At 49.0% G+C, this 21,035-nt stretch overlaps 1 protein-coding gene across 2 annotated transcripts; it reads left to right on the top strand.

The window, feature by feature from the left end:
• The first annotated feature begins 934 nt into the window (after positions 1-934).
• On the top strand, positions 935-21,007 carry REEP6 (receptor accessory protein 6). Of its 2 annotated transcripts, XM_038384444.2 has the most exons (6): positions 935-1,193; positions 14,391-14,484; positions 15,061-15,199; positions 15,871-16,039; positions 16,631-16,696; positions 20,645-21,007. In XM_038384444.2, exons 1-6 carry the CDS (start codon positions 1,079-1,081, stop codon positions 20,692-20,694), a joined length of 633 nt encoding a protein of 210 aa, XP_038240372.1. In that variant the 5' UTR covers positions 935-1,078; the 3' UTR covers positions 20,695-21,007. The 2 variants fall into 2 exon arrangements, with proteins under 2 accessions (XP_038240372.1, XP_038240373.1); XM_038384445.2 differs by lacking the exon at positions 16,631-16,696 and having other exon boundaries at positions 957-1,193.
• The last annotated feature ends 28 nt before the right edge of the window (positions 21,008-21,035 follow it).

The raw sequence follows: 21,035 nt of genomic DNA, 5'->3' as shown, positions 1-21,035 counted from the left end.
TGTCATAAATATTGTTGTAAATATACTTTATTAGTATCATTTATTTGCCTCAAGAGAGCGCCTAGGGAGCTGGGGTCATGACCCAGGACTGCCCTGCGCTAGGCGCTGTATAAATACAGAACTAAACAACAGGTTTCAGAGTAGCAGCCGTGTTAGTCTGTATCCACAAAAAGAAAAGGAGGACTTGTGGCACCTTGGAGACTAACAAATGTATTTGAGCATAAGCTTTCGTGAGCTACAGTAGAGACTGAATGCATCTGATGAAGTGAGCTGTAGCTCACGAAAGCTTATGCTCAAATACATTTGTTAATCTCTAAGGTGCCACTAGTCCTCCTTTTCTTTTTGCAAATACAGACTAACACGGCTGCTACTCTGAAACCATTTATTAGAGCATGAGCTTTCGTGGGCTTCAGCCCACTTCACCGGATGCATAGACAGTCCCTGCCCCCAGGAGCTTACCTCTTCCATCACTATGTGCACCCCATCCCCTTTATCAGGCTCTTTCCTCCGCCTGTCACCTTGGCTCCCACCTGCCCTGATCTCACAGGCAGGTAGCCCCTGTCCAGAGGATGCCCCAGGCTTGCTTCCCGTGCAAGGGGAGCAGCCGGGGAGCTGGTTTCCTAGGGATGATCCTTCTTTGCAGGGCGCTGCCGCTGCTCAGGCTGGGTCTCACCCTCCTCTAGTTCTGTATATTCGTCTTGAGCCTCCCCTCTGCTCGCCTGAGCCCTCCTGGCATTCCACGTGTGGCCTGCCCCCCCAAGAGGACCCCAACTCTGCCCCCCAAGAGGACCCCGCCCCTGCCCCTCCAACGCCCTGCCCTCTCTGCCCCCCTTCTCCCCTGCCCCATCTCCTCCCCCGCGCCCTCCCTTCTCCGCTCCTGTTCCGTCCCACGTGCGCCCTCACCTGTCCCCTGTGACGTGCCCTGCCCCGGCTCCCACCTGGCTGCGCCCCGCCCCGCTCCCGCATTGGCCCGGCGCGGGGAGGCGGCCCCGGCCCGGCCCGGCCCTGGCCGCGAAGCGGATAGAGAGCGAGCAGCCGCCGCTGGAGCCGGACCCGGACCGCGGCTCGCCCCGCGGCCATGGGCTCCCTGCAGCAGCGCTTCCAGCGCTTCCTCCACCAGCCCAGCCTGCTCACCGACCTGCTGGGCCGGCTGGAGGCCAAGACCGGCGTCAAGCGCTACTATCTGGCCACAGGTGGGAACCCGGGAACCGCCCTCGGAGCCGGGGTGCTCCCCAAGGACACCCCCTCCTAGGGGACCTCCCGCCCCTTTCTACGGAGCCAGGCGTGCGATTTCCTCCCCCCACCTTCCCCAGGGAGGGACACTTTATCTGGCAGGGGCCCCCCCTTTGCCCTGCGGGTCCTCCCACTCTTGGGGAACCCCTCGGGGCACTCCGCTTTCTAAGGGGACCTCACCACAGAGATTCCCCTTGCTCCCTAAGGACATCCCTTCTTAGGGGACCTCCTGCAAACCAGGAGTGTGATTTCCTCCCTACACCTTCCCTGGGGAGGGACACTTTATTGGGCAGGGCCCCCCCTTTGCCCCGCATGTCCTCCCACTCTTGGGGAACCCCTCAGGGCACCCCCCTTTCTAAGGGGACCTCACCACAGCTCTCTCTCCCCAGGGACATCCTTTCTCAATATATCCCTGCCACATTCCTCCCACCAAGAGACCCCCTTTCCACCTGGGATCTCCCTTCCCAATGCCCCCTCCCTTGGCGCCCCCCTTCCCCCAAGGACTGGAGGTGCAGTTGCCTGTTGATCTTTGCCTGGAAAGGGAGAGTCTTGTAGGCGTGCTCCAGGCCCATCCCATTAAAGGGCTTTGCTTGACTGAGTCAGTTTCAAGGGAAACGGGGAGTGGGGGGGGAGACCCTCACAAGAAGAAAGAGCCTGAGCTCTTTGAAACTCTGCCTCTTGCCTGTGGCTGAACTCTGAAAGCCTCTCCTGGTCTCTGACCACAGGTGGCCTGTTTGGTTTGCAATGTACAGGTCTCTAGGAGCTCTCTCCTCCACTGCCCAAAGCCCAGTTATTTCTGGATCTCCTTGCTGCTGGGTGTGACGGGGCAGGGGGCGAGCACTGGGAACTGGCACCGCCTGGGAGACCTGCTCTTGAGAAACGCCTGGCTGGAAGATGTGACCCCTTTTCAGACCAGCTGTTTAAGGGGCTAATAGAAGAAGTCGGTTTGAGCATTAGCTTGCTAAACCCAGGGTTGTGAGTTCAATCCTTGAGGGGGCCATTTAGGGATTTGGGGCAAAAATTGGGGATTGGTCCTGCTTTGAGCAGGGGGTTGGACTAGATGATCTCTTGAGGTCCCTTCCAATCTTGCTATTCTATGATTCTATGATGCTAAGTCAAAGTGTATCATGCTGCAGGGTTTAAACCAAACTCTGCTTGGGATGGGGGGAGATCATCTGCCTCCTGTGGGATTTCTTGCAGCTTCCTCTGAACCAACTGGTAGGTATTGAGTTAGATGGTCCTTGGGTCTGAGCCAGTCCAGCAATTCCTATAGATCCTGTGTTTGCATCCAGTAATGGCACAAGACATGTTGTTAATGTAGCTGACTATTTTGGCTGAATGGTCAGTCGGTGCTTCCAAGCTAAATGCCTAGCTATACAGTACTTAAGCGACTATTTGGAAAGTTCAGTGACCGTCATGAACTCACCCCAGCACTACTCAGGAGGAAGGAGTATCTTTGGGTAGCAGAGGGAAGCACAGAGAGGTCAAATAAAAAATTGGCCCAAAAGGAAGCTTGTGGTAGAACCAGGAACGGAAGCTGGAGTCCCCCATTCCCCTCTAGCCCAACCTCTCTATCTGCATTGTGTCAAGCTTCAGAGGTGTAGCCATGTTAGTCTGGATCTGTAAAAGCAACAAAGAGTCCTGTGGCACCTTATAGACTAACACATGTATTGGAGCATGAGCTTTCGTGGGTATTCACCCACTCATGCTCCAATACGTCTGTTAGTCTATAAGGTGCCACAGGACTCCTTATCTGCATTGGTTTTACATGAGACCATTCTTAAACATTTGCTGCAAGCTGATGGTAGGAATCAAAATTCCCAGCTCACAAGCACTTTGACGTTTGGAGTTAATGGGGCAAATAAAGATCTTCTTCCCCCTTTCTCAAAAATCCTCCTCTTTGTGTTCCCTGAGGTCACATGGTGTCTAACGTCCCATCCAACCTTTGCTTGGCCGACTCTATGAAGTTCTTACTTATTCTGCAGCAAGTGCAGCCGCAGTAGTTTTGAGGTAGCTGACAGCTGTAGCCTGTAGGATGGGACTGGCATGAAGCTACTCGTTCATTTATAATTGTAAGCATCCTCTGCCAACTTCTAGTCCAAGTCTGATCGTAAAGGAATAAATAGGAAATTGCTCATTGGAAATTATATTTTGCTTCATTCCTCTATGACATAGTCTCACCTGTCTTGTTTCTCCTTGGACCAACCTGCAGGATTGTGGTCTATGTGGCCGGACTCCTGTGCTTAGCTCATGGGACAACTAGCAAGATTGGGCTTAGACTCTTCGGGGCGGAGACAGGGTTATTTTATTTTGGTATCACACCTGGCACGTTGGGGCACTCTTCCTGATTGCAACCTTTGGTTGCTGCTGGGATGGTGCATCACACTGGAGCCTGCGTGCTGGAGTATACTTTCCTCATTTCACCTTTACCTGGGACTTTCCTGGTTTTAAATGCTGTATGTCACAATGCTGGAAACATCTGCATAAAGAGATGTTGTGGTTTTTTTTTTTTTCAAGCAGGCAATATTTGTAAACAATACTTAGCCCACTGACATCCTTGCTGCTGAAGATCCAAGGGGGTCTGTGTGGCACTGGGATATTTAGGATTTAATAAAAAGAAAAGGAGTACCCGTGGCACCTTAGAGACTAACAAATTTATTAGAGCATAAGCTTTCGTGAGCTACAGCTCACTTCATCGGATGCAATAACTGCTGGAATTAGCCTACCTTGCTTGTCACCATGAAAGGTTTTCCTCCTTTTCCCCCCCCTGCTGCTGGTGATGGCTTATCTTAAGTGATCACTCTCCTTACAGTGTGTATGATAAACCCATTGTTTCATGTTCTCTGTGTGTGTGTATATAAATCTCTCCTCTGTTTTTTCCACCAAATGCATCCGATGAAGTGAGCTGTAGCTCACGAAAGCTTATGCTCTAATAAATTTGTTAGTCTCTAAGGTGCCACGGGTACTCCTTTTCTTTTTGCGAATACAGACTAACACGGCTACTACTCTGAAACCTTAGGATTTAATACACTCTCCTTAGTAGAGGGACGCGTGAATTGTTATCAATCAGACTTCAGTTAGAAGCAAGTCTATGCCAAAATAGCTACTTTCTGTGGCCTAATGATTAACTCCTGTGAAAGGAGAGTCTGTCTCCCAAGCAGCATGGCTTCTCTCCCTCTCCCCCTCCCCCACCCCACTCTGCCAAGCTTTAATGCAAACTTTTGTTTTAGTCCAACTGCATTTTACTCTGATTTTATTTTAATTGCAATCTGAGTTCCTGTACTACAGAGAGATGCTGGCATGGAGTCCTTGACAAGCTGTCTTTGTCAGTGCCTGCCTGCAGTTCAGCCATGTGATGGGTTAAGCTGGGTAGTGGACAGCTTGAGAACAAAGGAATATTAAAAAAGCAGCTCCCTTGTAACTGATCGGAAGTGTAAGCCTGCCGTCTGCTTCTGTTGCTGGGGTACCGTTCCTAGCTGCTCTATGCATTGAAAGGGGACGCTCCTGCAAAAGTTATTTTGCCTTTTAAACATCATTGTTCTTGTTCCCTTTTAGATCTCTTGAAAATCGATTCTCTTCCCCCCCGTGGGATGTTAAATATAGCCATTAGTCTTTGGCCTCAGAAGACCAGGAATCTACTCCTGTTCTAGAACATGATTTGAAAGGAGTATGGTTGTCATGCTAGACCTGCATGCATTATACCCACTGCCTACTTTGCCGGGGGGGGGGGGGGGAGGTTGCACTTTTTAATTAACATTTGCAAAATGCTTTGGCAGTGTCAAGTATTGGGGAGATCCATGCAATATACCCTGTCTCTATAACAGACTAGATTAGCGGGGGCCTCACTGATGAGGGCTGGGGTGCACTGGCAGAGTTCTGCACTAGGCAGGGCTGCGTGGAATAGCCACTAGTGCAGGAGGTCAGGTTGAAGGTTGTCATGGAGCCACAAGAGCTGTGCTCTGCCCCAGTTTTTAAACAGTCCCTTGGAGAAACCCAGTCCCCTAGTGGGTCACACTCTTCCTTAATTGTACATCATGCAGCCTCCGTGCCACAGAGGCAGAGTCCTAGGGACTCCAGCACTCGGTTTCACCCCAGGAGCTCTGCCCAGCGAGTCCAAATGAGATGCTCGCTTTTGGGCAGAGCCATTATGTTCTTCAGGGACAATGCGCTTTAGAGAATATTTGCAGTGACCCCAGGCGGGAGAAGGATTTATTAGTCGACTGTAACACGGCATTGGAGTGTCCTTAGATTACCATAGGGAAGCAAAGTTTAGGACATGGTCTATCCTGGCCAAGCCTGTGCTTCACACAGCCAAACGGCTGTTGGATCCATTTTTGGCTCTCCTTCTGTATCTTTGTCAGTTCCAGGTGAGAGCTCCTGCTGAACCCCTGACCCTTGGCCCATTGTCCTCCTGCAGAGACATGCCCAGGTGGTCACATGCTCTGCCTGCCCAAGGTCTTTGGGTGTCAGTTGTTCAGTCCCATTGTCTTTCTGGATCCTTCACTGATATGGGTGAATGTCAGCCAACCCATTTTACAACACATTCGTACCACCTCAGACAGGTATGTGATCCAACATCCTATGTCTTCTGCTCTGCCTCCAGAGCAGATTTAACCCTTTTGCAACCACTGGGTAGCAATGAAAGGACAGAGGGGAAACTGAGGCACACACAGGCCGCATAAAACTACTTTGGAAAATTTCCACTGTCACAAAGAGGCATTGGCCAAGCTGTCTGTGAGGGAGAACAGGGCCAGATTAGCAGGGAGTGCTGCACTGGCAGAGCTGTGTGGCCAGCTTCTACAGCCAGTCATAGTTAGTCCTTTTATGATCTGTAAGGAAAAGAGAAATCCAAACACACAAGCAAAGGTCTTAATACCACTGAATGTGGTTGTTGTCTTTCTCCCCCCCCCCCCCCCCCATGCTACCTTTTGATACATGTCCCATTGTAGGGCTTAAGCACGCTGCTATTTCAAAAAGTTCCTGTGGCTAGACTTCATGCAGCCCATAAAACCAATTTTAAGGTGCTCTCAGCTAAGCCCACCGTGGTGTGATGCTGCTTTATTTTAAAGGGAGGGTTGGCAAATGCCATACTGCAAACCCTGTGCAGGACTGAAATTACTCCTGCCACTCTGACCCAGGGCTTTTACACCAGACTTGCTGCCCTAAACCAGACCCAGAGTCAAGCTGGTCAGTATCCTGCCTCCGGCTGGCCAACACCTGATTCTTCAGAGGAAGGTGCAAGAGAGCAGGCAAGCGCGGGATAATCTGCCCCTTGTGAAGGCCTCCTCCTCACCCCTAATAATTAGAGATTTCAGAATAGCAGCTGTTTTAGTCTGTATTCGCAAAAAGAAAAGGAGACTTATGGCACCTTAGAGACTAACAAATTTATTTGAGCATAAGCTTTCGTGAGCTACAGCTCACTTCATCGGATGCATTCAGTGGAGAGTGGCTTAAAGCTTGAGGCTTTTTATGCCCCTTTTGGGGCCAGTCTGTGCTCTGCAGGACAGGAGGGTCATGTTATAGCAAAGTGTTATGAGCAAAGTGTCATGTCCATCTTTGGTAACCTATCCACTGAATATAAGGGCCTACTACCACTATTAGCTAATGGAGTTTCTCCTCTAGAGGCCTGTGTTCTGATGCTCTGGCAGAATTTAGTAACTGTAACTGTTTGCAAATCGGTGTGAACCAATCCAGATCCCTTTGGACATGTATCAGTGAGCGTCCCTGCAGTCCCCAGTAATCTGTCTGTGCTGGTCAAGTGCCACAGTCTGTAAGACTGGCATTGCTAGAGGATGGGTGTGTGGAATGGGGTAATTAGCTGCCACCCCTCCTCAATTGGGAGATAGGTCTGGCCTGTAAATTGCAATGCCAGGGGGCATGTGGGGTGCTGCACTTACTGCTTTGCTCATGCTTGTCGGCAGCGAGCGTTCTTCCTGAACTTTGTATCTCAACCTTTGTGCCGTCCCTGGATAACACACAGCAGCTAGGCTGGTCTACTGAACTCTCTCCAAATGTGCATCCTTCAGGAACACGCAGTGCAGAACTTAGGGTTTTCTCCTCTTCTAGGCTAGGAAGCATTTCCCTCTCAATTGATTAAATCGAAACCAAGATAGGTTTTAATTACTGAGACGGGGAGGGTTTAATTGTACTAAATATTTGTAGTTTATTAAGAACACTCACACACAGCAGCAAAGGTGGGTACATATCGGGTCCCAGCAACTGGGAGACTCCCAGACATGGGACCTCTGCCGCCCAGGGAGGATGGGGAGTATCAAGCTCTACTGCAGGTGCTCAGGCAAGAGTGGGGAGAAGAAACGCAGCCTCGTGCCACTGAATGCCCAGCTGAACCACTCGCACTGCAGGAGAGCTCAGATCCTCTCAGAGCAGAAAGCCAAAATGTAGCCTGCTCCCCACCATAATTCTCCTGCTCTTACTATGCACCTGATGAGCTGTCCCCATGCTCCTCCCTGTCTGCCAGCTGTGGGCCCCCCCCCCATCGACTCTCAAGCTGATGTAGGGGAGCAAATGGGGTTGTTTTATTGTCCTCTAGTAACCTCACGACCCATCATAGTCTTTGTTTCAGACATGGCAAACACATCCTACCTCCTCCCTGCTGGCTTTCTCATGTGACCTCCAGTAGTTTTTGGGTCAAGCTGGGTCAGATGTGCTGCAAGGTTGCTGTGGATGCTGCTGATCCTGGCTGACGCCCAGATCAGCATGCAGAAGAAGAGGACTTGTCCCCCAAAACTTTTGGAGGAAGAGTTTGGGGGCAGTTCTTCTGTTGCACATATCTGTATGGCAGTAGCACCTAGAAGTCCCAGCTAAGATTTGGATCCCATTGTGCCAGGCGCTGTACATATATGTAACAGACATTCTACCCCGAGGAGCTCTCAACCTAAATAGGCGAGACAAAGCATGGGAGGGGAAAGAGGAACGTAGAGGGGACATGCCTGTGGTCACACAGCAGGTCAAGGGCAGAGCTGGGAATTGAATGCAAGTCTTTTGAATCCCATGCCCCTAACCACTAGACTACACTGTATCTCCAGTCATCTGAGCTGGTTGTCTCCTTTGTTTGCCCCAGAAGGACCTGACTGAGGAACAAGAATCCAAGGGTCTCTGAATTGCTCTCTGCCTATTGCATTCTATGTTTTCCCTAGTGCTGCTGCTCTCTTACATGCAGCTGGTTTTAAAAACAGTACAGACACCCTCTAGCATTAGTCTGAAGGCCAGCAACAGACCCTCCTTCCATTAAAATGACTTGTAAGCTTTCAGATCCATTAGCAATGCTGGACGCCTCTCCGCTCTGTTTCCTTTCTTCCAGAGCTTACTAATGTCTCCTTCTAAACATCTTGCCACTTAGTAGCAACTTTTGCTTCTCCACCATGACCGGGAATGCAGCTTGTTCCCGAACAGCCCCGTTCTCCCGATGGAGCTCCTGTCTCAACTCTCAGAACCGATGGGAAGAGCAGCCCTCGCACAGAATCTGATGCGCTCTGCGGACGACAGGTTGTTCCTAACCCTGGCAAATAGTTCCCCAAAGTTAAGGAAGCAATAGAATAGTTAAGGAGCTCAGAGGAGTGGGCGTGCTCTACGGGGCCCTCCACCTTGAAGTGGTCGGTTCAAATCCAGCCCTGGCAGGTGCTACTGACTCCATCTGTTGGGGGACGAAGGCTGCTGCTGAAGTGAAATGTGTTGGCTGCAGTCCAATCCTCGTCTATATATAAATAAAAAGACCAGCACAGCCCCTGCTAACTGGCTGCCTTAACAGGAGGCTGGGCGAGGTGGACCGTTGGTCTGATCCTGCGTGGCCGTTCTTATGCTCTCCCTCCCTTCTGGTCTTGCCATGGAGGTGGGAGACTGGGCTGGCCCCTGAGTTGCTAACTCATAGCTGGGTGCCGTGCAGATCACTTGTGCCTGTGGCTGCTCGCTTTGCCATGGGTCACTTCTCGTGGTAAAGGCCGAAGACAGAGCGAATGAGAGATTTTTTTCCACTAGCTGTGAAGAATCAGCTGAAGGAAAGGAGGCGACTAGCTCTTAGTGGTGTGGGGAGATGCCTCTCTAACCCTTCTGGGGCTCTGCTTTGCTTGATGTTGGACTTCTCCACTGCTCCCATCAGGGTGGATTTGATTTAAATCACTAGTCAGGAAGACTCAATTTAATCATGGATTTCTAAATAAGTGCATTCTTGTTGTCTGTTATAACCTTAATACATATTCTTCACAACTCAGAGGAGAGATGTAGGTTTCATTTTTAAACAGTGATTTATTTTGAAAACTTTTCAGATTAGTGTTACAGCTATATTAGAAAATGAATGATTGTTTGGTTATTTCATTTACCAAAGGTAATTGAAACAGATAGTTCACCTCCCAATGACTTCATAAATATCTCCAGTTCAACAGGTTAATCATTAATATTTGGAGGATTTTCTTGCCATGCTGTATTAGGAGGAGAACATCACTGGACATTTTATTTGTTTTATTTAACTAAAACAACGACGTTGTGTTCTGGATTTTTTTCTTCAACAGCAAACATATAATATTTTAACAAAACAAGCACACGAATTTTTGAATTTAAACATTCAAGTTTTTTAAAATCAGGTTTGTTTTTGTTAAAACTGTTTTAACTAAAATAGTTAAATGAAATATTTAAAAAACAAATTAAATCAACTGTCAGCCAGGTCAATAAGAGAAACTTAAAATATTGGTGTCTGCAGCTAACTCAGTTGTCTTCACTTTCATTTTCCTGTTTGTTCATAATCTGGAAAAGAAACCAAGCTTGCCTGCTTCTTCAGGACCCAAACAATTTCTCAGTTTGGAATGAATTAATTCAAAGGAAGAAAATATTCTTTCTACACCGGGAGAAGCTACTGGTGTTAAAAGTGAGATTATCACTTCAACAGTCTCTGAATCCAAGTGTTTAAGTGACTTCTTCCAGGTCACTGGTGTGACTTCCTTTAAAACATTAGCAAACATATATTTCTTGAATGGTTCTTATTCCTAAACTGGGTCTCTTTTACAGCCTGCTGCCATTCTAAGTTTTCCCTTCTAGTGAGAGAGTGGTCGCGTAGATCTCAAAGCAAAGAAGGCTACACTCGGAAAGACCTCAAGACTTCTGAAATATGCTGATCAAACAGTTTCACTTTTGTTTCTCCTGCCTGTCCTTCCCTTCTCACATTTACCTCCAGATTTATTCCACCCCAACAATCTTCTGTTCACTGAACGTTTTGAAACTTTGCACGGAGAGGGAGACTGTGTACACAAATATGCAGAGGGACAATAGGGTTGAAGTCTGTTATTTCTCCTCTATAGCTAATTTATTTACAACAACCAACCAACTATTTTTTGCTGTTAACAAGCATGTTATCTCTGGAGACATAAATCCAGTTTGAGAACTGCAAAACTAAGCATTTCTGATAGTGCTCAGTCTAGAAGATACCGAGTCCCACTGGGTAGATAGAAAGATTAACCTAAGTCCCTGGGACCCCATAAGATTGGGTCCCTAATCCATGAACCATTAGAACTCATTTACAAACCTTTTCTTAAACATTAAATGAATATATTCTCTCATACTGTAGAATTAGAATTTATAATCTGTATTCCATGATGAGATGCATTATAGCTTGAATATATCTGAATTAAAACTATCTTTAGATAGGTGTGGCTTTTTTTCCTCAAAAAGCATTTTATCCAAAACTTTTTTTTTTTTTTTTTTTTTTAAAGCCACCCTGGCTCCCATGAGTCCTCAGGATCCTTGCTGAGGAATGGGCAGAACCATCACCCACACCCCACTGCCCAGTTTCAGCTGTACTCCTGCTTGCCACTCAAAGGATGCAGCAATATTTGCAAAGCCCAGGGGAAAGGAGGGAATGTGAGGCTCCCATGGGATCAGAGGTTCTTGCCAGGTCTCTGAAGGTTTTATTTCCAAACGCCAATCAGTATCTTGTGCAACAGCAATTTCAGGAAAGGAAAATCGCAATGTACCACAGTTCTTGAGGATCGTTAAAGGAACCTTTGGCCGTTCTCTCATTGGGCTGACCAAATCTTGGTTATACGTTGGTTCATATCTTGCCTTCATCACCACAGTATCTGAGCGCCTTCCATTTGTGCGTTAAGCGACAGAACTGGCATCCATCACGTGTGGCTTGTTCTCTCTGCTGGGGGAGAATTGTGTGTGCTGTGCAGTATTAAGGTTTAGTGTCTTTCTAATGCCCACACTGTTCCGCTTGTATTGGCAAAGGAAGGGTGGAGAAGTGTGCCTTGCACTTGGAGCAGAAGATCAAGAGGTCTGTGATGGCCCCTTGTTCCTGGAGGAGTTTGTTCCGTGGTCTCTGAGAGAGCTCAGACTCCTGCACAGATCCTCTTTACTTTCCCGGGAGAACCACAATAAGCCAAGCTGGAGTAAATAACACTGTGTCACTTGCTAGTGTCTTCCATCGAAGGCTCTCAAAGCACCTTGACTCTTGATGCCTCATGACCGCTCTGTGGAGTGGGTCGGTATCAACCCCCCCACACACACTTTTTTACATATGGGGAAACTGAGGCACAAAGTGACTGGCCTACGGTCACATGCTGAGTCTGTGCCCCCCCGCTGACCCTTGTTGGCAGGGAGTCATCTTAGGCCATGACTGTTTAAATGAGTGAGACTTTGAGGGTAACTTCCAGACATCTCCCACATCTAAAAATAGCAGTGTAGCCACAGCAGCAGGACAGGCTGGCCGCCCGAGTACATCCCTCTGGTTTCTGATGGGTTGTATCTGGGGTGGCTACCCCCATCCTGCTACTTGTGTTGCCATGGCTACGCTGCTCTTTTTGATTCCCTGGCTTGATCAGAGCTATCGGGTACATCTGCCCCAGCTGGAAACTACCGTCCTGCTCCAGCACAGATGTAGCCTCAATGTCTCTGCCATGGTGTGACACTTCCCCAGGGTTGTGAGGCTCCTTGCTACCACCTGCCCCATCTGTGCCACCATGGGTCGGCTCCCCATCGCCTCTGGGAATACAAGCACTGCCATCCAGGCTTCTGCCAGCCCTGCTCTCTCTGTACAGCTTTGAAATAGGCACGTTCCAACCTCCGAGCATCTCCCTGGAGCAACCGGCCGTTGATCCACTGGCATTCCCAGATCCTCTGCTCCCAAAGGAGCAGTACCCCGCCCCAGTTTACCAGCACAGCACTGCTTAACACACAGCACTTGATTTGTTTATGGAGCAAGCAAGTGTGTGTTTCTTCTACAAAGCACAGAGATTCCAACGGTGCTTACAGACAGCCCCCAACCTGAAGCAAATACTCACCAGCAACCACACACGACACAACAGAACCACTAACCTAGGAACCTATCCTTGCAACAAAGCCCGTTGCCAACTGTGTCCACATATCTATTCAGGGGACACCATCATGGGGCCTAATCCCATCAGCAACACTATCAGAGGCTCATTCACTTGCACATCTACCAATGTGATGTATGCCATTATATGTCAGCAATGCCCCTCTGCCATGTACATTGGTCAAACTGGACAGTCTCTACGTAAAAGAATAAAAGGACACAAATTAGACATAAAGAATTATAACATTCAAAAACCAGTTGGAGAACACTTCAGTCTCTTTGGTCACTCGATTACAGACCTAAAAGTTGCAATTCTTCACCAAAAAAAAACTTCAAAAACAGACTCCAACAAGAGACTGCTGAATTGGAATTAATTTGCAAACTGGATACAATTAACTTTAGGCTTGAATAGAGACTGGGAGTAGATGGGTCATTACACAAAGTAAACTATTTCCCCATGTTTATTCCCCCCCCCCTCTACTCCCCACTGTTCCTCAGATGTTCTTGTCAACTGCTGGAAATGGCCCACCTTGATTATCACTACAAGAGGTTCTTCCTCTTCCCGCTCTCCTGCTGGTAATAGTTCACCTTAAGTGATCACTCTGGTTACAGTGTGTATGGTAACACCCATTGTTTCATGTTCTCTATGTATATAAATCTCCCCACTGTATTTTCCACTGAATGCATCCGATGAAGTGAGCTGTAGCTCATGAAAGCTTATGCTCAGATAAATTTTAGTCTCTAAGGTGCCACAAGTCCTCCTTTTCTTTTTGCGAATACAGACTAACACAGCTGCTACTCTGAAACCTGGAAAGAGAAGGTTACACATCAAATAAAATCATAACCCAGGTCCTAGAGCCTCAACTTAACAGGCCACTATGGTGTCATGAGAGCCAAAGCTTGCCCCAAATCCTCTGTGCGACACAGCCAAGCCTGGCTGTGCTCTTCTGTTCATAAAGTGAACTGTGGCCTTGCTTGCTTCCTTGGTGAAAGATACCAGGGTGTCCCTTTTATAGCCCACAGGTATATCAAGAGAGTCCTTAGTCTTTAGTCACCCTCCTGCTGTATATTCCTTGCTGGAGATTTTGCAGGCTCTTGTTCACTTTTGCTGGGGGCTCAGCACACACACACGGATCTGTGGTGAAGTATACAATCCTTTACATATAACCAGACAGGTAGAGATGTGTTTTCTGCCTGTCTGATAGGGACATGTTAGTCACCTCCTGGCAGCCTTCTTTAACTCTGACCTTAAGAATATAATTTCCAGTCTGGGTACAAAACTCCATAAATATCCTTGCCTACAATGTGTCAAGGTTATGCTGACCAGTGTGCTACTGGCTTGCCTCTGAGACCCCACATCCGATCCTTCAGTGACTTGATATGCCTAGAATTGACCCGGGCATTCCTGTAAAACTCTGTTTACCCCCTGGGCCCTCTGACACTTGGCATCATGAGTTCCCTGAGTCATACATGGCAAAACTCCTGTTGTTAAATGCCTTCAAGTGAGTGACCCTGCCTGATTTCTGCCATTGGAGGCAGGATCAAAACAAAGGGGAGCTTCCTGGCTGGCCCTGTGCAAACAAGAGGTTAAAGGAAATAAGGAAGATGGTATCAGCAGACGGGAGTTAACTCAACCTAGGAGTGAGCTTGTCTGGTGGCCACACACACCCAGACTGGCTATCTGACTACCATCAAAGTAAATCTGACATCACCACACTGAGGGGGTTTCTCCAATTACAACTTTGTTTGGGACATAGCTGGCTAATGGCAGTCGCACACTAGCACGAATCTCAGCCCTGGGGAATATGACTCTCTTCCTGTCTCCTTTCCTGGCCAGGTACCATTGCTTTCCTGGGGCTGTACCTCATGTTTGGATATGGCGCCTCGCTGCTGTGTAACCTCGTTGGCTTTGTCTACCCAGCCTACATCTCGTAAGTACCAGCAGTCTGCACTCTGCTCAGCACTGCAGTTCCCTGGCTTTACATGGGGGTGGAGGGCAGGGGTGTTAATTTCACCACTGAGAACTTCTCTCTGGGGAGAGGCACCTGGCAGAATGCACAATGTTGTGTTCACCTCCAGCATCGCCACACAGAGCCCTCTGAGTGGCTATAGGAATTAGTATTAAGCTGCTGCTGGACCCCACAAAAATGCTAAAACGATCAATATCTGCCCATTGTGTATGAAATGCTAAATACTCCTTGACCAGGGAGAACGTCCCACAATGTTTGAGTCCCAAGTTTAGTCTCCATTGGGTTTTTTGACCAAGATAATTTAAAAAAAAAAAAATTATTGTGGTTTTTTTTTTTGGGGTGTGCTCAACTTGAGGCTCCCTTAAAGGGGCATGTTCTTCAGACAGTGGATGCTCGGCAAAGCCTCTGAGGGGCACCCAAAACTGACCCTCCTGACTCATTTAGTAAGCTTTGACAATCTCGGCCTTAACATGCCCGTCTTTAACGCATCTAAGCAGTGTAGAAGGTAGAACTGACCTGTCCTCTTTCTGCCTGTAGCATCAAAGCCATTGAAAGCACCAACAAGGATGATGATACCATGTGGCTCACGTACTGGGTGGTATATGGAGTCTTCAGTGTGGCAGAGTTTTTTTCCGACACCTTCCTCTACTGGTTCCCGTTTTACTACGCTGGAAAGGTAACTGGGGGGGATGGGACGGGGGGACGACAGAGGTCAGCTTCTGTCCTATTTCTCCCTCCATGAGCTGTCTTCTGAAGATGAAAAACCTTGGGTTAATGTGAAGTTGACCAATTAGTAGCACTACAGGCTTGGGGCCAATCTCTCTCTGGTGTAACTGGAAGTCAATACCAGGGATGACTCTAGCCTGGCGTTTCTATCTGTCGTGGGTGTCTAGAGGGTTGCTGTTTCTAGGCAGAGAGTCCAGCCCAAAGCTCATTGAAGTTGGCAGACAGTCCCATCAAGTTCAATGGGTTTTAGACAATAGCCGTGGAAGCCCACCATGGTACCAGTGGTCGCTGAGCAGAGCCAGGCTGGGATAAAACTCTCTGGCTCCTCTTGGAGATGATTCTTCACCTAACTGGGCCTGAGCCCACCTAAAACTTGAAATGACGCACGTGTGAACCAAAACAGACCAAATAGTTTGTTCAGGTCTAGCTGGAGCCTCTTGGCTGCTTTCTTCTCCTCATTCAGCTGAATACTCCTCACTGAGGGTTTGTCGTGCTGATGTCACCCGTGGCCAATTCTGTCCTTTAAAGCTGATGCATTGGGATGGTTTGTGAGGCCTCTGTCTTACTATCTGACCTCTGGGTCTCTTCCAAACCTGGAGTGAAGTGTCTCCTTCCCTGCAGTGCCTGTTCCTGGTCTGGTGCATGGCACCCGTCTCCTGGAATGGCTCCCAGGTGTTGTACCAAAATGTCATCCGGCCTTGCTTCCTGAAGCACCACCAGACAGTAGACCGTGTGCTCAGTGACCTGAGCGGCAAGGCGCTCAACACTGCTTCGACAGTCACCAGAGAAGGTACCGTGTCCTATTCCCTCTCTCTGTTCTGGCCTGTGTTCTCAGTTACCCCATTCCTGTGCTTAGGTCAGCAATGCAGGGAGGGGTGTTAAACCACCTTTTGTTCTCCTTGTATTCCGGGGCAGGGCCCTCCCAGGTCGGGGTGTAAGTTAGAGCTGTCTCAGGGTTGCTCTAATTTCAGCTTTGTTTCCCATGGCCTCGTGTGTGTCCTGGGAAGCAGAGATTAGCTGTCATACAAGGTACTCTAGCCATACCTCCAATCTGCCCCTGGACTGGGAGCAGGACCCTTACTCCGGCCTGGGAGACCCTCTGAGCTGGGAGTATTTTCAGAGAGCTGTTTGCCCCCTGCTAGAGCAGCACAGCTGAAACTGCGAATCAGGCCCTTGTTCAAGACTAGACCATCCTGTCAGTGTCACCGCAAGAACATGCGCTCTCTCTCCACCCTTCTCTCGTTCCGTAACTTTGCGGCCAGACAGAGCCCTGTGTCCTCTCCGCAGCGATACGAATCGGCTTGTAATATCTTGCCTTTTCTCTGTGTTTTCTCTCTCTCTCTCTCTCTCTCTCTCTCTTCCCTTGTGCCTCTCTGTACAGTCCTCCATGCTCTGGCCAACAGCAGAGCCCGTCTGGTGTCCGAGGGGGCCACAGCTCAGCTTGTCTGTATGTAATAACTCATGTCGGTCACCCTTACAGCAAAGGCCAGTTTAGCATGACTTCCCCCCCACACGACAGTACAGGCTGGACCAGGACACTTGCAATTGGGTTTTAAAGGCAGCCAGTTCAAATCTTGGTGCTGTTTGGAGCAAAGCCCCTGAGCATGTTCTTGGTTGAAGATGCTGCTTTATCTCCTGTCCCAGTGGCTGCTAGAATTTGGGGGTCAGGGGGAGGGGTGCAGTGGCAGTGATGGTTCAGGGACTTGTTGGTTGGCTCTTGAGCCCCTCCAATGGCTGGTTCAATCCAGCCGAAGATCAGCAAGGACCAAAACCTTTGTCTTCAGGGGCCTTTTTATTTTGGTGGCCACTATCCAGTTGCCAGTGGATTTCCCTCCCGCCCCCACCTAGATTTTTAAAGTCAGAGGGGCTGTTGCCAAACTAATCTGATCCCCAGCATAACACAGGCCCTAGAATGTCACCCAGTGATTCCTGCATTGCGCTCATTACAAAAATCGCCCACTGTATTGGCCCTCCGGCTAGCAGCCTTGGCAGACGTGCCAAGGATTAAATAAGCACTGGGAAAGGAACCTCCCCTTTTGATCCCAAACAAGGGTCGCTCAGTAGCAGGGTTGAGGTACACTGGTAGTAGCAGTGTCAGGAAGCCAAGTTCTACCAGGGCTCCATCTGCTCTGGGGGCCAGTGGAGGTGGCAACAGTCTTTGCAGCTGTCAAGGCGATGCTGAGTTTGTGCAAAACATCTGGAGGAAGGTGCTGTGTCAAACTTGTACTCTCTTCTCACTGGCCGCTCTTAAAGGTCCTGTAATTGGAAAGCACGTGGATTAACAGATTGCCTCTGTACAACCACCACAGGTGTTGCTAACCCTAAAAACGTAACTTGAGTATGCTTCGCTCCAAAAAGCAGCAACCTTGTGACATGCGATTGCAGCCCAGAGCATTATGGGTAACTTGTGCAGATTTGCATGACCGTGGAGATCTTATTTTTCCCAACAGGAGTCAGTTATGGGGCTGTCCTGCTGGTCCTTTATAAACCTACTTGGATTGAAAACCCTTGTAGTTTCTTGAGGAAGCTGGTGATGCTGGAGGAAAGCCTCCTAATTGGGGGGTCATGCTAAACTCTCCTTTCTCTTCCTTCTCCACAAGGGAACAGTCTCTGTCCTCTAAATTCCAGCACCCCCCTGGCCTCCAGTAGTTTAACCCCCTACCCCCCCATCTAGAAGGTGAACTGTAATCTGTCTTCCCTTCACTTATTACTGTGGTGTTCGTGTCATTCACATACATGCCTTGGTGGTAGATACTTGTGGGTGGGGTTTGGTATCTGTTTCTCCTGGGTAGCACCTGCCCCAGATCCCAGGGTAATTTGGCTGTTAACTCCTCAGAGTGCTATTTCAATACAGCTCAGACCTAGCTTGGTGTCTTGGTTGGTGGAGCAGTGCCATGCAGGAGACCCCCATTTTGGGGTCCACAAGAGACTTGGCGGTGAGGGAGATGAAATCCAATGACCTGGGGTAGGGATAACTGCAGCAGGCCAGCTGGAGGGAACAGTGCTGATGTGGTTTCTCTCCTGGTGGGAGTGGGTTGCTCAGAAAGGTCTGGCTGTTTCTCCCTGAGCCCACCAGCACTTGGGGTGCTGTGTCTGCAGTGCCCTGCTGCTTATGGGGAACAGGGCCTTCCCCACTCCCAACAAGCATCATATGATGGGTGCTGAAGTCCAAGACAGTGGCTGCATCATGGGGTGACCCTGCAGGGGAGGGAGAGTGGAGGCTCTGCCATTTCCTATCTGACCTGAGATCCGACTCAATGGACGGGGCAAAGGAAAAACCACCCCTTGGACGGCTGAGCCACAAAACCTCGCCCAAGAGGGAGCGTCCCCTGCCCCCCATCACTTGAACTGACCCCAGCTGTCTGTGTGTGGAATTGCAGTGTCAGGATTTCCCAGCTGCCCGTCAGACACACTAAACCCATCAATCGCATTAGCCAGAAGTGGATTACACCACGTACTCCGTTCCAGCGACACAAATAGCTCTGCTAATGTAGCACTCCCTAGTGTGAGCGTTCTCACAGGGCATCAGTCCCAGCCCCTGTTTCACCTTCCAGCTGAGGGGTGTGGTTCCTGGCTGGGAAGCCCCCTTGGTGTCCTTCAGAGACCACAGGGGAAAATCACTTGGGGTTTGTTACACTGCAGTTAAACAACTGTAGCTGGTCTGCATCAGCTGGCTTGGGCTGGAGCCTGGGCTCTGGGACCTTCCCCCTTTGTAGGCTACCAGAGCCCAGGCTCTAGCCTGAATGTCTACTTTGCATTTAAACAGCCCCATAGCCTGAGCCCCATGAGCTTGAGTCAGCTGACACAGGCCAGATGCTGGTGTTTAACTGCAGTGTAGACACCCCTGAGAGGTGCCCAGTTACTATAGTGTGTGTGGTAGGTATTCGCAAAAAGAAAAGGAGTACTTGTGGCACCTTAGAGACTAACAAATTTATTAGAGCATAAGCTTTCGTGAGCTACAGCTCACTTCATCGGAATGCATCCGATGAAGTGAGCTGTAGCTCACGAAAGCTTATGCTCTAATAAATTTGTTAGTCTCTAAGGTGCCACAAGTACTCCTTTTCTTTTTGCGAATACAACCTAACACGGCTGCTACTCTGAAACCTGTGGTAGGTATGGATGTCTAGATAGGAACCTACCCAGGGGCAGATAGAGGGTTAACTTTGAAAGCAGGCAGAAGGGAGTGTGTAAAGCCTCAGATGACAATGGGACCTAGCTAGTGCTTTAGATTGCCACTCCAGTTCCCTTTGGGAAGGGCATGGCTCCATCCCTGCAGCTGTTGGCAAGGGGTAGGGTACAAATTCTTCACAGCTCAGGTTTCCAGGCCCCTGCCGCAAGTACAATAGACCTCAGAGTTATGAACTGACCAGTTAACCCCCACCTCATTTGAAATCAGAAGTACACAATCAGGCAGCAGCAGAGACACACAAAAAAGCAAATACAGTACTGTGTTACATGTAAATTACTGGGGAAAAAGGGGGGGGGAAGCAGTATTTTTCTTCTGCAGAGTAAAGTTTCAAAGCTGTAGTAAATATTTTTGAAAGAACAACGGTAACATTTTGCTCAGTTACGAACCTCCATTCCCGAGGTGTTTGCAACTCTGAGGTTCTACTGTACCTCTGCCTAACCGGCCCCTGGCTGCATGTCAAACATGCATGTCAAAAGACTCACCCCCAATAAGATGGGCAGTGTCCTTTTCCCCGTCAGGGTCTTAAGTGCTCAGAAAGAGGAGAATCTGGCTATGGACTGTCTGGTCTGGAGCATCTAGCTTTAACCCCCTGGAAAGCTGATGCAGTGGTTTGTGGTGTTATAGCTGGATTACTAGGGCTCTAGCTGCTCCTAAAGTGGATTAGGTAGGAGCTCTGCCAAGAAGTTCACAAGCTTGCACACAAGGGTACCTCTGTGCCCGGGCAAGGCTTTTGTTTGCCTCCTGTTCATCCGAGTGTTTTGCCTAAGCGTGATAGCAGCAGACTTCTTAACCAGAGGCAGGACATTGCCAATGTCTTCTCTTTGCTTCACTAGAATAGCAGAGGTTTTGTGGGGTCTAATACCCAGGGAATAGGGTGTAGGATAAAGGGGAGTCCAGTGGTTAGAGCAGTGCTCAGCAAGCTGGACACCTGGGTTTTATTCCTGGCTCAGGGAAGGAATGTTGTCTGGTGATTCGAGCACAAGCTGGCAGCAGCACTCCTAGATTCTCTATTGCTGGCTCTGCCATGGATGTCCTTCATGACCTTGGGCAAGTCACTTCTCTGTGCCTGCACTGACGGGTCTGTAAAATGGATTCAATACTTCCCTTATTCGGGGAGGGTGGGGGCAGAGGTTATAGGGATCATTCTGTCACTTGGAGGTCCTCCAGTGACCAGTGTGCTAATTGCCTTTATTTTCCTCCTTGTAGCATCCAAAGCAGCAGTGAACCTTGGTCTAGAATCTGACAAGACCAAGTGAGGATGGAGTTCCAAGGCGCCAGCTGTTCTGAGTTTCCCGCTGCAACTCCCTAAATCAAAGGCTTGAAGTAACCCATGGACACCTGTCAATAAACCAGTAATTTCCCTTCCCACTCTGAAACCATGCTGGCCAGTAGCGACAGCAAGCAACTGGCTCTAAGGTGTCAAAGTACCCCTTCCAGGTCTCCCCAAACCTAGAGAGCTCCAGCAGATCTAAAATTGCAGTCAGGCACTTGCTGAGAGTCAGCACCTAGGCACTCTGGGACCTTCTGATCTCAAATAGACACACACTTTGGTAGTTCCTGTTTTGCAGGCAGCCTTTATTCTGCAGAAAGGCTGTCA

The sequence above is a fragment of the Dermochelys coriacea genome, chromosome 25, assembly GCF_009764565.3.
Source record: "Dermochelys coriacea isolate rDerCor1 chromosome 25, rDerCor1.pri.v4, whole genome shotgun sequence".
Classification (NCBI taxonomy): Eukaryota; Metazoa; Chordata; order Testudines; family Dermochelyidae; genus Dermochelys; species Dermochelys coriacea.
This window is presented reverse-complemented; position numbering and strand designations above follow the sequence as displayed.

Coding starts and splice junctions, on each gene's coding strand:
- REEP6 (XM_038384444.2), top strand. CDS start 1,079: ATGGGCTCCCTGCAGCAGCGCTTCCAGCGCTTCCTCCACCAGCCCAGC. Junction 14,485..15,060: donor GTCTACCCAGCCTACATCTC/GTAAGTACCAGC, acceptor TTCTGCCTGTAG/CATCAAAGCCATTGAAAGCA. Junction 15,200..15,870: donor CGTTTTACTACGCTGGAAAG/GTAACTGGGGGG, acceptor CCTTCCCTGCAG/TGCCTGTTCCTGGTCTGGTG.